A 22691-nucleotide genomic window follows, 5' to 3' on the forward strand; every position below is an offset into this window, starting at 1 on the left:
ATAAGTTCATTACAAGAATAGCTTAACTAATCAACCTGATAATCATCTAAACAATATATTATTAATTGCTAATCATATTCTAGCTAAATCATGTAAGGGGTCAGGTAATAAAATGAATATTGAAGTTTTTTAACATTATTTCTCATAAGTGAAATTGCCTTTTAGTTGTTTACTTAGAGGAATAATTTACCTGAAAACAAACATGCTTGCATTGCACTTATCAGCATTTAGGAAAATTTTAAAATGTACAGATATAGTATTTCGCTGATTTTTAATCGTTAATTTTAATTATAAAATATATATATATAATATAATTAAAATCAATAATTTAAATTTATTGAAGCACTGATGTATTAGTATGCTTAAAAGATTTAAGATTACATCATTACAAGTCTATTTTAATTAAAAGGAAAAATTGATGTAAAAAGCGAAGAGTTACAACTTAACTTATAATGCTTTTAAAGAAACAAGAAAAAGAGAAGAAAAAACTGGTTTTAACATGTCTGTTATATCCTGGAGCTACGAGACTCATCTTTAATTAAGTTAAACTTCTCTTGACTAATCCTACAAATACTCTTTATAAGACATCTCTTATTGCAAATTTACCATTATTTTTTTTTGAAACGAAAGAAATTCAACACACAAATGGACTAAGTAACTTGGAGATTACCAAATGAAAATTACACATTATAAAACAACCTCCTGTTCTAAAACAACCTCCTGTTCCTTTCTAGACAGACGTTCCAAACAACCGTAAAGAAACTTCTAAACTATCTGTTACACTCCTCTTTCCTATTCTTAATGTCTATCTAGCTTTGGAAATGTTCCTTCAAATTATCTGGACAAGACCATAGTCTCCCAAGCTCTAGATAACCACACACACCACACCTGTTAAGTAAATTCACAGCCAAAAAACATTATTAAATAAAACGATATAATTAAAGAGTTATGTTACTGAAATATAGCAAAAATGAAACGTTATTTTAATATATTATTATCTATTATCCACTGTCAAATAAAATGAGATACAAACAAAATTAAATTCACATTCAATTAAATAATAAATCGAAAAATATTAAGGCATTATTGCACAAACAATATTTTTCACTAAAATATGATAAATAGTAATTTTTTTTAATTATTTGAAAACTCAAACCTTGGTTGTTTTTGACATATTATTCATGATGCCCTCTACTCGTTTCCTAATTGACATATGCTACTATATTATAATGGCAAGATATAGTATAATGAGCATTTAAACTCTAAAGAGGAAGATGATAATTCAACTTAAAAAATTCAACTAGATTCACAGCATAAGAAAGAACTCTCTCCATTCTAATTAGGCATCGCCAAACCTCCAAAGAGTAAAATTCTGTTAGTTGTTACCTTCAGTTCACATAGCTGTGGAATGTGAGTTAAATGGTAGGTATAACTAACCCTGTCCCTAAAAAGGTGTCCAAATTACATCATTACTCGTTTACTAATTCATGAACAGCTTTATCAGAAGAAAGAAAGATAGAAAAGTCTGAAAAACACATCATTGGAATTACATAGTTCACATCACACATAATTGCAAGAATCTGAATGGAGGTTGGCTTAGCTTAGCTTAGCTGCAGTTCAAATAAGACATGTCACATTCATGTTACTGTGACTGTCGGAATTTCGATGCTCTCTTAGCCACAAATTCTTAAATCAAGGACACTATCATAACTACCTCTATCAAAGCGTGCATTAATTTTCATTACAATAATTGTGCATTAATTTTCATTACAATAATTGTGTAATAACGTTACTTTCACGTTTAATCTAGTAGGCTGCGACCACCCTTGCATGAGCTCATTATATTATTATTTGGACTATTATCATTAGTCATGGTTCGGTGTATAGAGCTTATATATAATTATAATTAGGATAATTCTAAGGTTGCCTCAATCATAATCAATTGAAAATAATCTGTTAAGAGAATACATAGCTGGCTATATGGAATTTCCTAGGTGGAACATCTTTTTTAATGTGTCTATAAAGCAATACTATTTTCAACCAAGATTTGCTGGAATATCTTAGACTTAGAGCAACAAAATGTTCTTGTTAAAGTTGAACGTTATTGGGGCCTTAAATTGTGCTAAAAGGAAGAACCGCTTTTAATGGTTCCAAGCTAAGCAAGAACAAATTAGTATTGTAATGCTTTTATCATTCATTGCATAACACACAATCTATATTGCAACAGTGTTGGTTAAAACTTGTACATACAATTGATGTGTTACTTTGAATGACATAAAGTTGATTACTTGATTACTTTCATTTTTCTTCAGTTGAGTATCTAAGAATTTGTCATGATGAAACCCACTAATCCATTATGCTTTTGTGAGCTTAATGATTAAAAATTTAAAACCTACTTTTCACCTTTTTTTGGTGTACTCACTTTTTCTTATACAATCAACTCTTCATAGTAAAAGTGAGTACCAAAAAAAAAGATCTTGAAATAAAATGATATTTCACTTGCAAGAAAATTTTTTTCTTTTGCTGAATAAAGTAAACAATCTCCATTAGTTAAAGCAACAAATTTCATGATTTTGGCCTTTCCTCTGAAAATCTAGGTAGTTGGACCAATGAGTTCACACGAGTAACACCCTCCAAACCTGACCAATTTTGATCATCAGCTGATGATGCTCCATCTTCAACATCAATGGATTGTACTCCATTATTAGGCTCATTTTCTTCTGAGGATCTAACTGTGAAGTTCCTCTGCAAAGATGGCTCGGATTTTAGGCCGTCGTCTGACTCGACCGGGTTTCCAGAATGATTGCTCTGGAGGGTTGCAGAAGAGAAGCCTTGTTCGTCATAGTCGGATTCTGTGTCCATTTTACCGTCCAAAAATAGGCAGACCACGGCACAGTCGTCCATCTTTGAAGTCGGATACTTAAGTTTCCACTCCCGGGCTGCAGCATCTACCAGAATCCTTGCGGCTGATGACCGTGTTGGTGCCGAAGATACTATCTCAACCACCTCTTCATTGCTTAAAACATCCCAGACCTGGAAAGAATCAGAATCAGTTACATTCAGAGGAGACATGGAAAGATTCCACTGCTAAGTGCTAACAAACTATTGAGTGGTTACCTCATCAAGGCATAAGGAGAAAAAGAAAATAAAAAAGTTGAAAAATCAATTATTGCAGAGAATAGATAAATGATTGAAAGCATACTTATCCAACAAAATACGAATATTTGGCAATCAAAACAGTAGCTGATTTGTTTCTTATTTTCAACTCATAAAAAATCAAGATGTTTGACATGGCAGTCTCAATCAAGTTAATTTTCATGCGGCAAAGTCTGATTATGAACAAAGCTCCAAAGTTCCCACTCAGATCATGCACAAGCTTTGCTGCCAGTTCACAAGAATTATTAGTTCTTTTCAACATTATTAAAAGCTCAGTTCTACTAGATGGTTGGATCCTCACTTTTTTCTGTTCCTTCATTTTTTTATTGGATTCTTATAGGCCATGTTAAATAGTAAGTTAGTAACCAAATTAAACAAGAATAACGAAAAATATAGTCCAACATTTGAAAGAAATAGACAAAAGTGAAAAAAAAATAATTAAATAGAAAGGTGGGTTTAAAATTCTTACACCATCTGAGGCAAGAACAACAAACTGATCTTTGTCAGTAAGCAGCCGGTGAGAAAATTCAGGTATGGAAATCACACCATACTCCTTCAAGCAGAAATCTCCGAATGCTCTAGCCATCGCTAATCCCGGTGCGTCATCAAAAGGCAACCATACCCTTGGCACCTCAGGCTCATCTTGCAAAGCAAACACCCTTCCCTTGCACCGTTTAATTCTTTCTGCTTCTCCTATGAGGATTTAAAACCAAATTGAAATGGGTTAACATATAGCAAAAATCACACATGGAACAAAGAGATAGGATGAATTCTGATGCAAATAACAAACTTGGCAAATCGGGCTTCAAATCAATGGTCAACTGAATTGCCACCATGGAGTCATTGCTGTCCTTGGATCCCATAACTGCTCGAGAATCCCCGATATATCCCATGAACAAGTTTGAGCCCTGGTAAGAGAAGAAACTGAGAAAACCATAATGGAATCAGAAACCATAGCTAGATTCTCTTTATTACTTTCTCCAATGTGTTACCTGCTTCACTATAGTGACAGCCGTGCTCCCACTACAAAAGCAGTCCAAATTCGGATGAGACCTGAGCTCTTTGTCCATAGACTTATATGCCTTCATGAAAGCCTCTCTCCATGTTGAATTCAGTTTATCCTCGGCTGATAAATCCTTCTGACTCTGAGAGTCTCCATTGTCCGGTTTTACATTCCCCTTGAAGCAAGCTTTACCTGATCCGTTTCGCTTCGATTCAGAAGAATGCAGAAATGAGAGCAATTTCAAAGGCAAGGCGTCCCTCACTTTGCGCGCAACGAGATGACCATGTGGACCGTGGCCATCGAAGACACCACAAAAGGTCATATCTTCAGACATAAAATCCTGCCCAAACATAGATTGAATTTGGTATGTCAAAGCCTAAAAAATGTAACCAAGAATCATACACTGTTCCTCTGATAATACAAAAACATACTTACTTCCCACACAATCATTGCATCCTGATTGATCCCTTTGCGACCCTGCTGCGTAAATATGCAAGAAGCTCTACTCTTTCCATTAGTGAAAATCCTGCTCGGCAACGACGCCAAATGGTGTAGTGAAATAACATGATCAGAGAAGGTTCTCCTTGCTTTCTTATGCACACAGCATCCGATTTCTAAGCAAGATGGATTCGCCATCTCTCCATTGCTCCGGCTGCTACAAGTACTCTTACTACTAGTTGAGACACAACACCCCATTTTCCTCAATTACAGAATACAGACATCTGTGTCGAAAATAACGCGAAAAATCGAAATTCCTTCTGTCTGTTTCAACTATATAGATCTCACACCATATTGCTGAGGTATCAAGTTTGATCAACTTAGTAAACAACTTTATCTCATCAAAAAATTCTCTTTTCTCTCAGGTCAAAACATTAGCCCACTTTACACTTCTTTATAGAAAAATGGGATCTTCATTCCTTGGTCAAATGCAAAATCTGGTGGCGCTTATTTGAATAATTGATTAAAAACCAGCTGAGAGTCTCAAACACAAGTAAGACATGTGAGTTTAATAGTCAATATAGGGTATCCGAAGACATGTAAAATTGAAACTGAAAGTTAAAATATAAAAAGGGGTCAGCAAAAACAAGCTATGTGAATTAAAGAGAGGCCTAACATGTGAATAAGGAATAGAATATACTAAAAATCTGACTGGTCATTGAGAACATTTAAAAATGGAGTGCTTTGAGAACTATTTTAATCCAGAAACTGCGCCTTAAAAATTGAACCAGCAAACAAGAAAAAACAAAAGCAGAACACGAGTTAAGACCATGTAACACATTTTTTTCTTTTATTTTTTCACACAAGTTGAGACAGTCAAATTTTGTTGTCTTTCCTTCTCACAGAAACATAGATCCAAAACAGCTGAAGTGCTTCTCTCTCTAGCCTTCACTCTCTCTCTCTCTCTCCTTAAATTTAAACAGAGATAAAAAGGAGAACGTGCCTGAAAAAAATACAAACTTTTTGTCCACCAAGATAAGAATAAAATAAAAAGAGAAAGAGCATCTAATCTAATCTAACTGGAAGAAAAGAAGTAGGAACAAAATATAGGATTCGAATTTAAAATACTTTACTAATTTTCACTAACCTGAATGAGATCCACTTCTTGAAGAACGAATGAATTCACGTGATTACAAGCATGAAAGCTAATTCCATTGAACCCGTTTACTTGTGCAAAGACTGCAACAAAGTAAAGCACAAATTTGAAGTTCAAACTTAGAGAGAAAGAGAGAGAGAGAGAGAAGAGTACAAAAAAGTGAGGTTTCCCACTACAGAAAAATACGAGAAGCGATAAAGTGAAAAAGCACAAAAAAGCAGAAAAGGACGAAATAGAGTTATGATCTTGTCAACAATGAACAAAAAAAGAGCATAGTGTAGCGTAGGGGTATCAAGTAATTATCATTACCGAATAAAATATTAATTAGTAATGTAACAAAAATTGAATAAATAACTAAAAGAGCACGGGTAATTAGGTAAAGAGATGCTCAATCAAATTAAGAAAATAAGCACACAAGATGTCAGAGGAAGAACAAGGAAAGTAAATTTCAGAATATAACTGAAGTAGCTGAAGGTGGTTACTCCATGAAGAGACATCTCGGTGTGAACTGTGAAGTTAATATTATAAATTATTAAATAATTTGACATATTTCTCTGCATATATTTGACTAAATTATTTAATTATTTATAATATTATCTTCGAGTAACTACCGTATCGTAGCTGAAAGCCTAACACATAATGCAAGTAGAAACATTTCACAACTAAAAAATATAAGAAAGTAAATATAAGAATAAAAAAAAAATAGTTGTGAGAAAGAAGAGAAACATACACAACATGCAAATCTGCAATTAGCAATGGTGCTAAAAGAGAGGAAAGAAAAAGATGCTAGTGTTAAATGAAGGCAGATGCAACATTAACCACCAAATTAACCAAGTAAAGAAATGTGTTGAGGAAAAAGAGGAATGGTAACCTTAGAAGCAGGGAAAGTGGGAAAATTGAAGAAGAAGAAGATTCCACCACCTTTGTTTGTTGTATTTAATAGTAATAATGCAGAAGATAAATGGGTAGTAATGGATGTTGGATGGATGAGTGAGAGTGAGAGAAGGGAGTGAAAGAAAGAGTGTTGGAGTATTAATAAGGAGAGATGAGAGTAGCTGAGTAGGTAGCGTGGTGTGGTGTGTGTTGCTGCATTCATTTAAAAAGCAGAGTACACACAACATAAAGAAGGGGAGTGACAGAGAGAAAACTAAGCTTTCATCATGAAATCATAAATGCCATAGAGTTTTGGCTAATATTTTTTTATACGAAACAAATATTAGAGTTTTGGCTAATTTTTTTATACGAAACAAATATTTGTATTTTTTTTTTTGAAAATAAAATTATTTGATGTAATTATATGTCAATAAATTTTGCAGGTGGAAAATTAAGTAATTAATACAAAAAATGTGTGTTGGACATGTGTTAAGATGCAGCAACACATTTTTGCATGTTGTATCAACATTTTCTGCACATTTATAATAGTGTAATACATTTTAAATATTAATATTTAATTAAAATATTATCTTTAATTTTTCTTCGTATTAAAAATAATTTTTGTAAAATTTTAGTTTTTTTATTATAACATATTTATTCTTAAAATTTTACTAACTTGTATCCTAAAAATATAAGTTAAGTATACGCATATCATAAAAAAATATTTTATAAAAACTAATTATTTTTATGTTTTTAATATTTAAATATATCAAAATTATTAAAAAAATTTATTATTATATTTTTAAATATATCTTTAAACTACAAATTAGCTAAATTTTTTTATTATAATTTGCATAAAATTTGTTTTTTTTGTTTTAATTCAATAAAATCTAATAGGTTTTTATTTTAGTAATTTGTCACGTCTATATTTGATATTTTACATTAACACTTAACGAAATAAATAATATTAAATTAAAATAAAAATGTTTTTTACTATATTAAAATAGTAGAACAGTGTTATAAAAGTCAAAACTAAAAGATAATAATTTATGAAAATTAAAAATTTGTTTATTTCTCTTTAATTTTTTTCGCAAGATGACAACCCATTTACCGTGAGTTATTTAAAGAAAAATCAAATAGTTAATTATTTTATGAGATATATTTTTGGAATTTAATTTAGATGATAATATAAAAAACATTGAATTGAATTCATAAATCTAAATAACTTTTTAAATAATTTATTTAAATTGATCATTTTTATAAATATGACAACATTATTTTTTTGTCATACCACAACATTATTTAGATATATGTATATTATATTATTGCTAATACATGAAAATAAAATCATTTTATGCCCATTTGATATTCCAACTTTGGGTGTCTTAATTATGACTCATGAGAGCAAATGATGAGTCTTCTGGTCACATCTCCGTGTGGTAGGCATTTTTTACTTTTATTGTTTTTATAATAAGACCGGACTAATGTTTTTTTTTTTAAGTTACAGACTCTCCTCCGCAATTTATTTTTCATATGGAAAGAAAACTGATGTATTTATTTACTAGGATATTATTATAAAGATTTTATAATTATTTTTATATAAAAAGTTTTTTATTATTAAATAATAAATTATAAGGTTTGATTTTAATATATTATAAAAGTATTATTTTTTTAAAATGTGGCTAAACAAATAAAATATATTTTTAATACAAAAATTTTTATAAAAAGATATTTTTATTATTTCTATTTGAGTAGATAAGTGCTTTTGTTTAATATTGACAATTAGAATACTTTGTAGATATATAGGTGTAGTTCAATACGCAAGAGAGGTGTTAGAACAGCATTGTCCGTGTCGTTATTGGAGCAACATGCAAAAAACGTGTTTGTCCAGAGATTCATCGTAGACATAGAAGTACTCGGACAATTGCTGGAAGCGTGCTGCATCAAAGATTCTAACCAGCTTTTACAGAGATTTGTCACATGTTTTCGAGGAGTTATAAAAAAATTTTTAACACAGGAAGGACGTGTTAAAACTGTGTCTGCATGGAGGAGATATATAGTTCTTTTCTACGAAAATAAATTACACAATGCTAAAATTTTTTAAATTGAGCTCAACCCTCCCTCTGTTGCATCCGGGTGAAGAAATAAAGATAGATGAGAGAAATTTTAAGAAAAAAGAGTTCTACAATGAAAAAGATTAAGAGAATTAGTAGTTTAATTTGTTGAAATAAAAAAGAGTGATTATACATTAAAAAATATAAATTTATATTAATAAAAAATGATACATAATTATACCATACTTGAAGAATATATTATTAAGTATTTAGTTCATCTTATTTATGTAAATTAATAAATTTTATTTTTTTATTTAAATTTTTTAATTTTAATTAATATTTTTTTATATCAATATCATATGTTGATATAACATTGTTATTTTAGTATTATTATTTTTACTTGTATTTAGTTTATTATGTTATTTAAATTTATAATTATCAAATTTAATAAATAATATAAATATTAAATTATTTTCGAATGATATTTTATTTTTTTAGTATAATATTATTTTATTTTTTGTAATTAATAAATAACGAAATAATATAAATATATAATTTTTTTGAATTTTTTTATAATGCGATTATTTTTCTGTATTTTTAATAAATAATTTAAATATTAATAACTAAATAAATATGATTATTTTTCATATTTCTGTTTTTGTATTTTAATTTTTTGTTGTCATAATATGTTTTTATTTTAATTTGTATTTAGTTAACTTGATGGCTAATAAAAATATTAATAAATATTTTTTATTTACTAAAATAAATAAATAATATAAATATGAGAAAATAATTTTTTTCGGTTATTTGTTATAATAATTATTTGAGGATAATAATATTATTATATTTTATTTTATGTTTATTAAAAGTAATAAATAATATAATTATTAATAAATAAATGTTTTAGTTAGGTATGTAAACGAGTAAATAAATAGTATAATATAATATTTTTATTTTATTTTTTATTTATGTAAAGTAGTATAATAAATAATTGTTGTTATAATCTTTACTCATTTAAACTAATAAATATATTTAACGAATAAATATATTTTTGTTGTACCAGCCTAACAGGAATCTATTATGGTCTATAAACTTAATCCACTGGAGACGTGAAATTCGATGATAGAAGACGTCTTATGAGCAACAGAATTCTACCAGGTTTCAAGAATTGGGTGATCAGAGGATTTCATCCCTTACTATTTGCTCTCGTGAAAAGATAAAGGCTGGAGACTCACACCTTTGTATTGCCGGTGGGTGAAGTTACCGTTACATTAGAAGTTATGACTCATATATTTGGCCTACCAATTGAGGGAGAGGTTGTGAACAGCTAAACAGATAGCAGTCATGACTTTTTGCAGAGCCAGAGCATCATGATTTTCGACAATGAACCTATTGTGAGTAGTTCCTCTAAATCTTATATAAAGCTAGCATGGGTTCGCCGTATCAGAGACTCAGAGCCATTGGACACTTTGGACTATATTCAAAGATACGTCAGATGCCAGATTTTCTGTTTGCTGGGTTCGACCCTATTCACGGATAAGTCGACGGCCTATGCCCACACGAAGTATCTATCGCTGCTCGGTGATTTTCAGTGGATCCACACTTACAGTTGGGGAACAGCATGTCTCGCGCATCTTTACACAGCACTGTGTCGTACATCACGGTATGATTACAAGGAGATGGATGGCCCTCTTAATCTTTTATTTTTTTGGGCATGAGAGTGAATGTCGTGTATTGTACCCTGTTCTAAGATAGCACTTTCTAGTGACTGACGTACCAGTTGCTTGGAGGTAACAGTTCCTATTTTAGTTTTGTGTTTTATTGATAATGCATATTTAAATGATGGCATATATTTTAATTTTTTTGACGTTGTGTGTTGCAGGTGGAGTCATTTCGCATGATTCACAGCGTAGTTATCGAAAACCACGTCGACATTTAGGCAGAAAATAGACTACATGGAGGAAGTTAATATTTTTGCTTTATGTGTGTTAATATCTAACATGATATTATGTTTCTAATTTTTTAATAATATGTTGCAGTTTGTCTGGCGGTCGTACGAAGGAATGATCATACCCGACGAGCTACATAGACACCTTGAGATGTGTGACACTATTGTTCCATTATTGTAGTTTGAGTGTGTCAAGTCACATCTTACGAACCGAATGATGCATCAGTTAGGGTATGCACAACCTGCTCCAGAGCTAGCAAAAGTCATTAGAGCGGAAGAGCATTGCATCACTCTTTGCAGAGTGTAACTTCATGACTGGAGGGTCACATGCGGGATGGATAGAGAAATGAGACAACCGCCACAACACTCGGTTGCGATAGCTGCACCCCCTTTCGACTTGGAACTTTAGACCATCGGTTGATTACTGTGATTGGTGCGTGGGTTCGTTCGGAGCACTGTTGAGATTGTCGGTGCAAGTTCCTCAGCATTCACCTCAGACACCAGCACCTTAGCCAATCACCTCCGAAACGATTTACTGCTATCCGAATTGACTCATGTCGGTCTGAGATTATACCCACGTCGTATCTTCTAACAACATGCTTTCATAAATTACTGAGAAAAATGTGTCACGCATTAGCAGTCTCCCTCTCCATGAGGGCAAAAGCGATAGGCACAATATTCTGGTTCCATCTTGTGCATGAGCAACCAAAACTACACCTTTGTATTTTCCGTAAAAGTGTGTGCCGTCAATCTGAACCAGAGGCTTGCAGTATTTGCACGCTCTATTGCATGGATTGAAACTTGATGGAGGAAAAATATCGGTAAAGAATTTCACAAAGATAATCGCGTTACAAGTATAGTTCTAAACCGACAAATCAACCTGAATCAAATTTAATTCGTTTGTCACAAATACAAATCCAATAAAAGTAAACCGAAGTATTCAAACCTCGAGTCATCTCTCAAGGAATCGCAGGAAAGTGTATTTATTATTGTTTATAGAAGAGTATTTTTTGGGTTTTTGTGAAAAGAGACAAGTAATGTAAATAACAAGAAAATAAAATAAAAACTAAGAAAAATCCTAACAAGGATTGAGAATTGAAATTCTCATCCTCATTATCATCATCAATTGTGATGGTAATTGTCTTTTACTTTCACTTAGTTAACCTCTAACAATGAAGGAAAGTCATGTGAGCAAAATCAACTTAAGTTCACAAGTCCTAATCAAAGACTAGATTTAGTGAAGTCTAAGCTAACTAACAATTTTCAATCACCAATCAACAAAAGAATTTTGATAACTCAAGAGTCTCTAATTGATCAATCCAAGTTAAGAATATAAAAATCTAATTTAAAATCCAACCAAGCATTTTATCAAATACTTGGAAGGAATAACATAAAAACATAGAAAACTAACAAGACATAGCAAAATTTAAAACTAACTAAAGCAAAGAAATAACAATAACAATGTAATTGAACAATAGGAATCATGAAACATAAATTGCATTAATGAAAATTGAATCTAACCTGAAGACTTCATAAATTAAATTGGGAAAATAAAGACATCAACAAGGGAAGATAAACTTAGATGCTAGAATAATAGGATGTAGAAGAGAAACTAAATTAAAACAAAATAGAAATATGAATTTGAGAAGAACTAAAACTAAAACTAAGAGGAACCCTAAAACCTAGAGAGAGGAGAGAGCATCTCTCTCTCTCTCTAGAAACCTACATCTAAACCTAACTAATGTGAATAATAAAAAGTTAATGAATGATTGATTCTCCCACTCTGCAGCTTCTAATCTGTGTGTTCAGGCTTGGAACTGAGCCAAAAACAGTCCAGAAATCGCCCCCAACGTTTTCTGATATCTGCAGCATGTGACGCTTTGTCACGCGTACGCATCAGCCATGCGTACACGTTGCTTGGAGTATGGCGCGATCACGTGCATGCGTTGTTCATGCGTGCGCGTCGACATCAGCTTCTCAAATCTTCATTTTCTTGTGTTTCTTCCACTTTTGCTTGCTTCTTTTCCATCCTATAAGTTGTTCCTGCCCTATAAAACCTGAAAATACTTAACACACATATCACGACATCGAATAGTAATAAGAGAGGATTAAAATTAGCAAATTTAAGGCCAAAGAAACATGTTTTCAATTATAGCACAAAATTAGGAAGGAAAATATAAAACATGCAAATTATATGAATAAGTGTGAGAATAGTGGCTAAAATCCACTAAATTAAGCACAAGATGAACCATAAAATATTGGTTTATCAATCTCCCCACACTTAAACATTAGCATGTCCTCATGCTAAGCTCAAGAGAACCTTAAGAGTGAAGAGGAATGGTAAGACTTATTAAATGCAACCTATTTATATGAATGCAACTACATGCAAAAAATGATTCTACCTACTTGGTTAAAAGTAAATCAAATTCTTCAAGAACAAATATGAACTGGATTCCACTAATTCAAATCATAAAATGAAGTACAAATAGACTTGCAAGAAGAAATCTCGTGAAAGCTGGGAACAAAGAATCGAGCATCGAACCCTCACCGGAAGAGTATACACTCTAATCACTCTAGTGTTTAAGGTTCGATTCTCTCGATTATCTACTAATCTTGCTTTCTAAGGCTTGCTCTTCATCTAACAATCAACAAAATTTTGATGCACAAATACACATATCAAGAGGTCTTTTCAAGGATTTTAATAGGGTTAGGGTCAAGGTAGAATTGTATTTGGTTAAGTGGACTAAAATTCGAATCCTTGATTAACCCAAACTTCCCACCTAACTTAAGACAATCCATGTAATCAGAATATAAAATCTAACCACCCATTAACTATGTTTACCACACACTCATGCATCCAAAATTGAGTACAGTACATATGCATTGCTATCACCATTTACTTTGGGTTATTTTGTCCCATTTTATTATTTGTTCTTTTTCTTTTCTTTTTCTCTTTATTTTTTTTCCTTTTTATTTTTCTTTTCTTTTGCTTCTCTCAATGCATATGATTAAGATATTGGATGCAAGATTATGTGCTCAACTATCTTTTTGACATTTTCACAAAAATGTACAATATACCCAATTCCGAAACCAAACGTTTCCAAACCCAAGTTCTCCACACTTAATTCATGAGCACTCTCACTAGTCTAAGCTAACCAAGGATTCAAATTAAGAACATTATTATTTTCTGCTTAGAGTTAGTGATGAGCTAAAGTAAAGAACAAAAGGGGTAAATAAGCTCAACTTTAGTTTGCAAAAGATAATAAAAGGATAAGGCCATATGGGTATGTAAGCTGAGTGAAACAAATGCCTCAATCACATAAGTGTATGCATACATCAAACAATGGAAATATAGAATCAAGCAAGACAAAGATCACAATTTTAGAGAGAACAACACACACTAAAACAGAATGTTGGTTGATAAAATGCAACCCATCAAATAGGCTCAAAATGCTCACTAGTTTTGTGTGTTCGAGCTCTAAAACCATGTCCCAAAATAAATTCTTCAAACAGGTTTAACAAAAATTTTAATTCAAATTAGTGAAATACTTTAAAATAGTTTCTTGGAAAAGAATTCATCACTTCAACCAAGTAGTGGTAAAGTATGCACGAAATCTAACAAACATGCAATCAAACATGCAAATACAACCACTAACTAATTAAACATTAGTGTTGGAAAAGGAAGTAGTTACCCACAGAAGTCGATATCGACCTCCCCACACTTAAATATTGCACCGTCTTCGGTGCATGCAAAGATGTGCAAGTGGACGAATTGCTACAACTGATGCGCTTTCTCATTCAAAGGATTGTACGGAGGAACTTGTTTGTTGCCCCATTTAGAAGTTTTCACTTCCCTTCTTGATGGCCATCCTGAAAGAAGAGAAAAAGGAAGAATAACCCACAAACAAAAGTATGAAAACAAATAAAATATGGGTGTGCTAATGCCAAACAATAATGAGGTTCTCAACTACCTGGTAGCTACAACATGCAGGTGAGAAAACAATAGAAACAAAGGGCATGGCAACTAAATAGCAAACAAGTTAAGAAGCACCCAAAACAATGCAAGAGATATGCAACAGTTAAGTAAGAAAATTCAACAACAATGGAAAAATAGCAAACTTAGAAAAGAAAATAAAAACATGCACAAGGTTAAATGCAATGAATGAAAGTATGCAAATGCAATAAATAAAAGAAAATGAAAGAGAATAAGGATGAGAAGTTAAAGAAATGAAGAAGAAAAAGGTAACAAAGGAAGATGAAAGAATAAGAGAGGAGAGAAAAAGAAAGAAGAATGGAAAACAGGAAACGACGCGTAAGAGTCGCCCACGCATTCGCGTGGGTTGCTGAATAAGAGGTGACGCGTACGCGTCAGTCACGCATACGCGTGGGTGTGAATTGTGCTCCTTGCACAGTGGCAGCGCAACTCTCTGTTCGCTGCACCAAAGATGGCATGAAGAATCAGCGCATAAGCGTCGTCCATGCCCACGTGTGGAATGCCAAAAATGAAAATGACGCGTACGCGTCATTGACGCGCACGCGTGGATTGGTTTGTGTGTCTAGCACCCCACCAGTGCGGTTCCAGCATAACTCTCTATTCATTATACCAGAGAGCAAAATTGGCATCGACGTGTATGCGTCGGTCACACGCACGCGTGATAGTCCTTTTTTTTAAGAAACTAACAAGCAAATCAAAATAAATCTAAACATTATTAAACAGGCTAGATCACAACTTAAACTAAATAAACCTAATTAAAAATAAAAATTCAACTTATTACCAATAGAAATAAAAGGAAAAATAGAAAGAATTTACCTTGGTGGGGTGTTTCCTACCTAGCACTTTTAGTTAAAGTCCTTAAGTTGGACATTTGGTGAGCTTATTGTCATGGCGGCTTGTGCTTGAATTCATCTTGAAACTTCTACCAATGCTTGGACTTCCAACAAGCTCCAACATTTCTAAGTGAATTCATCAAGTCTTGATGAAGTTCTTCACAAGCTTTGAGCTCCCAAAGTTGATCCTCTTGTATACTGAGATCCCAAATCTTGTTTCTACACCCGTCTTTGTGTTGATCATCATTGTTCCAACCGGGTGGCAAGCAATCGAAATTCTCACTGAGATATCCAAACAACTTTCTAGACCCATTCAATCGATCTCTACACCAATCCTTGCACTTCAACTTGGAGCATGCAACCATATTGAACCTTGCATGACAACTCTAACCACTAACCACTAACCATCTCCCTCTTACTCTTAAAGCCACAAAGAGCTCTAAGTTGACCATCCGTCTCAGGTAAATCATATTCAAGTGGGAAAGTAAAGGTTAAGGATAAGAATTTTACCCACTTGAATGTTGTATTGGATAGTAATGGCTTTGGGAGAGGTGTTTTTAATGATCTTACAAGATCCACTCCCTTGTGCTCTTCTTTGAATTCTTCCACCTCTTTGCAAGCATCTTCAACTTCAACCGCTCCCTTATCAAGTTCTTCTAATTCTTCCCCGTCACTCAAGTCATAAGTTGGAGGTTGAGAAAAGTCTATCTCAACATCACCTTTAGATTCACTCAGAGAAGGTTCTTCAAACTCAAAGGGTTCAATTGCAGATGCAAGTTCATCACTAGGAAGGTGTGACGTGCGATTACATCACCAAAGGGACTTTTTTCTTGTTCTATTTCGTCTAATTCTTCATGGAGAACATGTCTTAGAGGTTGTGTACTATCCTCCTCAACATCAATTTCGAGCTTCTCGGAGGAATACTCTACCACTCTAGATTCCCGTGGAGGTTCAGCATCTCTTAAGTCTTTAACCACTTCTGCCTCTTCAACAATTACGGCTTCCTCCAATTGTTTCAATATAAAGCCACATTCCTCATTTTCCACCGGAGTTTCTAATTTCTCCTTCATGCTATGCTCTTCATTAGATTCTCCACATGTAGCCATGGGAGTACTTTGAGTGTTCAAATGTTGGGAAGCTAATCGACTTACTACCTCAGTCAAGGCAGCCGTGAATTCTAGTACCTCCCTTTGCATCTCTCTTTGCCCATGAAGAAGAACACCAAGAGTGTCATCCATTGGAGATTGGAATGGATATGAGGGTTCATTATTTGGGAGAAAGGGTTCATGATAGGAGGGTGGTTCATCTTGATAAGGATATGGAGATGGTGTATATTGAGGTGACTCTTGGGAGTAATTGTGTTGGAATTGGGTGGTTCCATGTATGGTTCATATGGCTCATAAGGTGGTTGGTATGGTTGATATGGGTTAGTGTCATATGAAAGTGCTTGGTGGTAAGGGACTTGTGAGTTTGGTGGTTGAGTGTTATATTGAGGAAGGGGTTCATAGGAATATGGTGGTGGTTGTTGATTGTCACAAATAGGTCCACCATAACCATTATCTTGGTATGCATCATGGAATGGTTGTTGCTCATTGTACATTGGAGGGGGTTGTTGCCAAGAGAGTTGATCAAGTCCTTGTGGTTCCTCCCATCTTTGATTGTCCCATCCTTGATGCAAGCCTTCATTGTAATCTCCACTTCCTACAACATAATTGTAACTACACTCATAGCCAAAGGGGTGAGAATTCATAGTAACAAAAGAAAATAAAAACAAAACTAATAAGATATAATGAAAATAAACTCCTAAAACTAGAAACAACTAACAAAGAAACAAAAAGGAAAACATATTCACAATATTAACAATAACCAATAATAAGGCACACATTTGTAATTCTCCGGCAACGGCGCCAAAAATTTGATGGAGGAAAAATGTCGGTAAAGAATTTCACAAAAATAATCGCATTGCAAGTATAGTTCTAAGCCGACAAATCAACCTCAATCAAATTTAATTCGTTTGTCACAAATACAAACCCAATAAAAGTAAACCGAAGTATTCAAACATCGGATCGTCTCTCAAGGAATCACAGGAAAGTGTATTTATTATTGGTTATGGAAAAATATTTTTCGGGTTTTTGTGAAAAGAGACAAGTAATGTAAATAACAAGGAAATAAAATAACAACTAAGAAAAGTCCTAACAAGGATTGAGAATTGGAATTTCCATCCTCATTATCATAATCAATTGTGATGGTAATTGCCTTTTACTTTCACTTAGTTAACCTCTAACAATGAAAGAAAGTCAAGTGAGCAAAATCAATTAAGTTCACAAGTCCTAATCAAAGACTAGATTTAGTGAAGTCTAAGCCAACTAGCAATTTTCAATCACCAATCAACAAAAGAATTTTGATAACTCAAGAGTCTCTAATTGATCAATCCAAGTTAAGAACATAAAAATCTAATTTAAAATCCAACCAAGTATTTTATCAAACACTTGGAATGCATAACTTAAAAACATAGAAAACTAATAAGACATAGTAAAATTTAAAATTAACCAAAGCAAAGAAATAACAATAACAATGCAATGGAACAATAGGAATCATGAAACATAAATTGCATTAATGAAAATTGAATCTAACATGAAGAGTTCATAAATTAAATTAGGAAAATAAAGGAATCAACAAGGAAAGATAAACTAAGATGCTAGAATAATAGGATGTAGAAGAGAAACTAAATTAAAACAAAATAGAAATCTGAATTTAAGAAGAACAAAAACTAAAATTAAGAGGAACCCTAAAACCTAGAGAGAGGAGAGAGCCTCTCTCTCTCTCTAGAAACCTACATCTAAACCTAACTAATGTGAATTATGAAAAGTGAATGAATGATGGATTCCCCCACTCTGCAGCATCTAATCTGTGTTTTCGGGTTTGGAACTGAGCCAAAAATAGCCCAGAAATTGTCCCCAGCGTTTTCTGATATCTACAACACGTGACGCTTTGTCACGCGTACGCATCAGCCACGTGTACACGTCGCTTTGAAGATACATAGGTCACGCGTACGTGTCGCTTGGAGTATGGCGCGATCACGCGCACGCGTCGTTTATGCATGCGCGTCAGCATCAACTTCTCAAATCTTCATTTTCTTGTGTTCCTTCCACTTTTGCATGCTTCTTTTCCATCCTCTAAGTCGTTCCTGCCCTATAAAACCTGAAAATACTTAACACACATATCACGACATCAAATGATAATAAGAGAGGATTAAAATTAGCAAATTTAAGGCCAAAGAAACATGTTTTCAACCATAGCACAAAATTAGGAAAGAAAATGTAAAACATGCGAGTTATATGAATAAGTGTGAGAATAGTGACTAAAATCCACTAAATTAAGTACAAGATAAACCATAAAATAGTGGTTTATCAAAACTCCAAAATACGCAGTGAAGTATCTTGACACCGTCCGCCTCCTTACACCCGTTATACAGGGGTCATGTTTCTATTTGGACAATTGAGCCAAGCCTCTTTTGAACCATGATCGAGAACCACCATGGAAAAGCTTGTTGAGATTCTTCCCAACCACCGAAAACTTTGGCTCTAGACTTCTACTTTGTAACCAAGCCTTTCAGTAATCAATGGTGTAGTTCAACCTTGACTGGACTTCCGCAATTATATATTTCACCTTCATGGACGGGTCGGTCTCAACCAATGGCCTTATAGCCTCAACAACTATGTCTGAGTTTAACTTGGAATGATCCTGTGAAATTGTTCCAATGGTGCACGTGTGCCTACCATTGTATCTTCGTATCTCCCAACAACCTTTTTTTCGGATCAAGCTAGCTCGGATAAGCTAGTCGCACCCACGACCATACATCTTGCATTTGGCATAGAATGTCTATGGCTCAGACTCATAAACATTATAGTTGACTCTTCTAGAGATAGTGTAACTTCTAATTGCTACGACAATTGACTTTCTGGAACTATATTTCAATCCAATCCTGAACTCCCCATCCTCAAGATCAGCAATACCTACACAAAAAAGAAATCATCACTCATTGATCCATCCAAAATATAAATTAAGGTAAACATATTATTCACTACTCACGTACCTATATTTACATATTCGGTGAATTCCAGTGCATGCATAGCATCAAGATCTAAGTTATGTATAAAAGGTGGAACTTACATCGGTTGACTAATTGCGGGAGGAACCACTACGTTTTCCATTGCTGCCTCACCTCCCACATCGCCATCCTCATTTTCGTCGCCGTCTTCATAAGTAGCTTCGAATTCCTCCTCGCTATCACCATTCATTCTTTCATACACTTCAACTCTATCATCTTCTACATCTGAATCATGCTGAATTCCATCTTCCTCTACATTTTCAAACTCAACATATAGCTCAATCTTTGGCTGTTGCACTTGAGTCTGCTAATGAATATGGAACATATTCTACATACTTGCTTCGTCAATGATCAACATAATATCAAACTGTATTAGGTCATCAAATACTATAACAGGATTTCGGTATAGAATATTGGTCACTCTCATCAACATATTGTTCTCCATGCTTTGGCAGAGACTGTTTTAAAGCTCCGTAAATATCATGGTGCATGGCACCACAAACAAAAATGGATTCTCACACGCAAAGTTCACTCCCTCATGAGTATTCCGTATAATCTCACCGTTGTAATACACCACCAAATTTGTGGTATCCTCCATCACATCATAAACACACTCAAACAACTCTCCTCTTTGCAATGAAATAGTACCGAACTTCGCCTTACATAGGGCTAGCACTCAACACACAGGTCATGTGTTACATCCCCAATGAATCATACTGCGACCCATATGCAGTATGCCTCACGCGTTGGTAACACGCCCCCTACTTGCTGAGTCAGCACGCCCTTTGCGTGTTGACCATGCTTAACCTGACACGTCCACTTATTTGGAATTACACTAAATACACCATTTTCACCAAAAACACCAACAATATTTTCATATTGTAAAAAATTAGCCACTCCCCTCACATTATCATTTACCAAAATCCTAGCTACATTAGGCCTAGGAATATAGGAATATGAAAGAAAACATGGAGTCCTAATTAAAATCAAGCAAATTCTTTATGTGCAAAAGTAATATAGCATATGGGTGATTTTGAATCAAGCTCTAATACTACCTTCTTTTAATCGTGGTTCCACGTTAGTCGTAATCCATACAAAGTGCTAAAAAATTCTGATACTAATTTGATAGAGTAAATTCACACAATGGTCTGTGAGATTTATAGAATTATTCAATTTAGTCTTCAAAGTTCTAATTTTATCATAGTGATCCTTTAAATTGAGCTACGTACATCGTAGTGATCCTTGAACATCTTTCCAGTAATAACTCAGATGTGTCAATACTGACGTAGTTATTGTGTGCCATGTTGGAACATGCAACTGCTAGCTTAGCTGGCCAAATTACAATTTGTACTCGATTTGGTCACTCCCTCTCTTTTTAACCTTTACCCTCTTTGTTCCCTCCAAATCTAAACATTAACTTTTGATTCTTCTTTCTTCCGTTCTTCTCATTCTTCTTCATATTAATGATGGATGGTGGGAACATTATGGAGATTTACTCCTCGTTTTGAGCATCAACAGCTGCCACCACCATCATTATTATTATTATCATCGTGCAGCAGATCCAACTTTGTCAATGGTTACCTCTCTTTCTTTCATTTCCTTTTGTCCTCTTTTAGTTTTTGATATTCCGATTCTTGTGCTCTTTTTTGTGTGTGTACGTTTTTTTTTCTCTTTTGGTGGCTTATATTTAATTAATTTTAAAATTAAACTCTATTACTCTAGTATGTAAATATTCTTATGATTCTGAAACAGCATATGTAAACATTTTTTTGTCTCTGTAATTCCTGAAAATTAGGCTTATCTGAAGGCTCAGAAAATAAGGCCTACTTCAAAAGGTATCAAATGAAGTTTAAGAGAAGAAGAGGTATTGTATTTTTGTATTGTTATCTTTATAATTTACACTGTGTTTCTTATCTCTAATATACTTTATTTTAAAAAATTTAGAAATATTGATGACTTTATATAATAAAAATCTTGCAGAGAAAAAGACTGACTACCGGGCCAAGATTCGGTTAATTCACCAAGATAAGAACAAGTACAACACCATAAAATATAACTTTGTTGTGTGATTTGTATGCTACTTTAGGTTTGTGGCTTAACATTTTTTTCAGTAGCTTGTAGTTAATTGAAATTAGTTTATAGGAATATTTACAAGAATTTTTTTATGCTATGCTATTGTGGGTTTTGAAATTTGTTAAAATTGATTATACTCAAGTGTTTGTTAGTCAATGCTACTTGAGTTCATGAGTATTATCCTTAGCATCGTTACTAGTCAAACAAGGATATCATTGCACAAATAACATCTGCTAGCATTACCGATGTTATTGTTCTTGTTGCAACTTATTCTCATGAGCTGCCTCACTATGGTCTTGAAGTCATACTTACTAATTATGATGCAGATACTTCATTTCTGAAAAATCTTTCTCTCCTTTCATCTGTTTGTGTCACCTTTTCTTTTGTTATTATATCTATAAATAATCAGAAGTTAACGTTTAGATTGGAAGAGGATTAGAGATAAAAAGAGAGGAAAGGACCAAATCGGGTACAAATTGTAATCTAACTAGTTAAGCTAGTTATTGCATGCTCCAGCATGACACACGATAGCCATGTCAGCACTGACATAGCTAAATCATCACTGAAAAAATGTCCAGTGACCACTATGGTGTTTGAAGCTCAATTTGGAAGATCACTATGGTGAAATTAGAACCTCAAATACCAAATTGAGTAATCACGTGAATCTCAGGGAGCATTAAGAGAATTTACTCCAACTTGGTAACACCCTATATTGGCTGAAAAGCCTAACTTAAAAGCATTATATATTATCCCGAATAATACATTCGCAAAAATTATAATTTTTACAATAAAGACAAAAATACAAATATTCTTTTTTTTATCGTTATCTTCTTCCTCAGCATACTATTTTTACCAAAAAACTTTGATCTCCGCTGTCAGCAAAAAAAAAAACTTTGATCTTCATTCCATTACCACTGTTACCGTGGCAAAAATCATTAATATAAAGCATATTGAGCAAATTCATATTGAAAAGGAATGCGATTCTTAATTGATTGTTCATGGATGCTTTGGATGAAATTGATCAAATTGAAGGATGAATTGGAAATGGAATT

General features: G+C 33.4%; 1 protein-coding gene and 1 long non-coding RNA gene across 10 annotated transcripts; one reads left to right on the top strand and one right to left on the bottom strand.

The window, feature by feature from the left end:
- Positions 1 to 2334: 2334 nt before the first annotated feature.
- LOC112789760 (probable protein phosphatase 2C 52) lies at positions 2335 to 6923 on the bottom strand. Of its 9 annotated transcripts, none has more exons than XM_025831799.3 (7): positions 6625 to 6923; positions 5745 to 5836; positions 4595 to 5131; positions 4149 to 4499; positions 3947 to 4064; positions 3626 to 3849; positions 2335 to 3033 (listed from the first exon to the last, which is right to left on the bottom strand). In XM_025831799.3, exons 3-7 carry the CDS (start codon positions 4853 to 4855, stop codon positions 2566 to 2568), a joined length of 1422 nt encoding a protein of 473 aa, XP_025687584.1. In that variant the 5' UTR covers positions 4856 to 5131; positions 5745 to 5836; positions 6625 to 6923; the 3' UTR covers positions 2335 to 2565. The 9 variants fall into 9 exon arrangements, with proteins under 9 accessions (XP_025687584.1, XP_025687585.1, XP_029152246.1 ...); XM_025831800.3 differs by having other exon boundaries at positions 4595 to 5139; positions 6625 to 6766; XM_029296413.2 differs by having other exon boundaries at positions 4595 to 5600; positions 6625 to 6766.
- Positions 6924 to 20979: 14056 nt separating this feature from the next.
- LOC114927509 (uncharacterized) lies at positions 20980 to 21921 on the top strand. Its single transcript, XR_003818001.2, has 3 exons — positions 20980 to 21142; positions 21362 to 21430; positions 21547 to 21921. It is a non-coding gene; the product is annotated as an uncharacterized lncRNA (long non-coding RNA).
- The last annotated feature ends 770 nt before the right edge of the window (positions 21922 to 22691 follow it).

Source organism: Arachis hypogaea, chromosome 3, assembly GCF_003086295.3.
Source record: "Arachis hypogaea cultivar Tifrunner chromosome 3, arahy.Tifrunner.gnm2.J5K5, whole genome shotgun sequence".
Taxonomy (NCBI): Eukaryota; Viridiplantae; Streptophyta; class Magnoliopsida; order Fabales; family Fabaceae; genus Arachis; species Arachis hypogaea.

What these genes read in the sequence shown, in the direction of transcription:
- LOC112789760 (XM_025831799.3), bottom strand. Translation starts at nt 4,855, where the DNA reads ATGGGGTGTTGTGTCTCAACTAGTAGTAAGAGTACTTGTAGCAGCCGG. An exon ending in TTTGAAGCCCGATTTGCCAA is followed by an intron (nt 3,850 to 3,946) that starts GTTTGTTATTTG and finishes AAATCCTCATAG; the next exon opens with GAGAAGCAGAAAGAATTAAA. An exon ending in TTGTTCTTGCCTCAGATGGT is followed by an intron (nt 3,034 to 3,625) that starts GTAAGAATTTTA and finishes GATTCTTTCCAG; the next exon opens with GTCTGGGATGTTTTAAGCAA.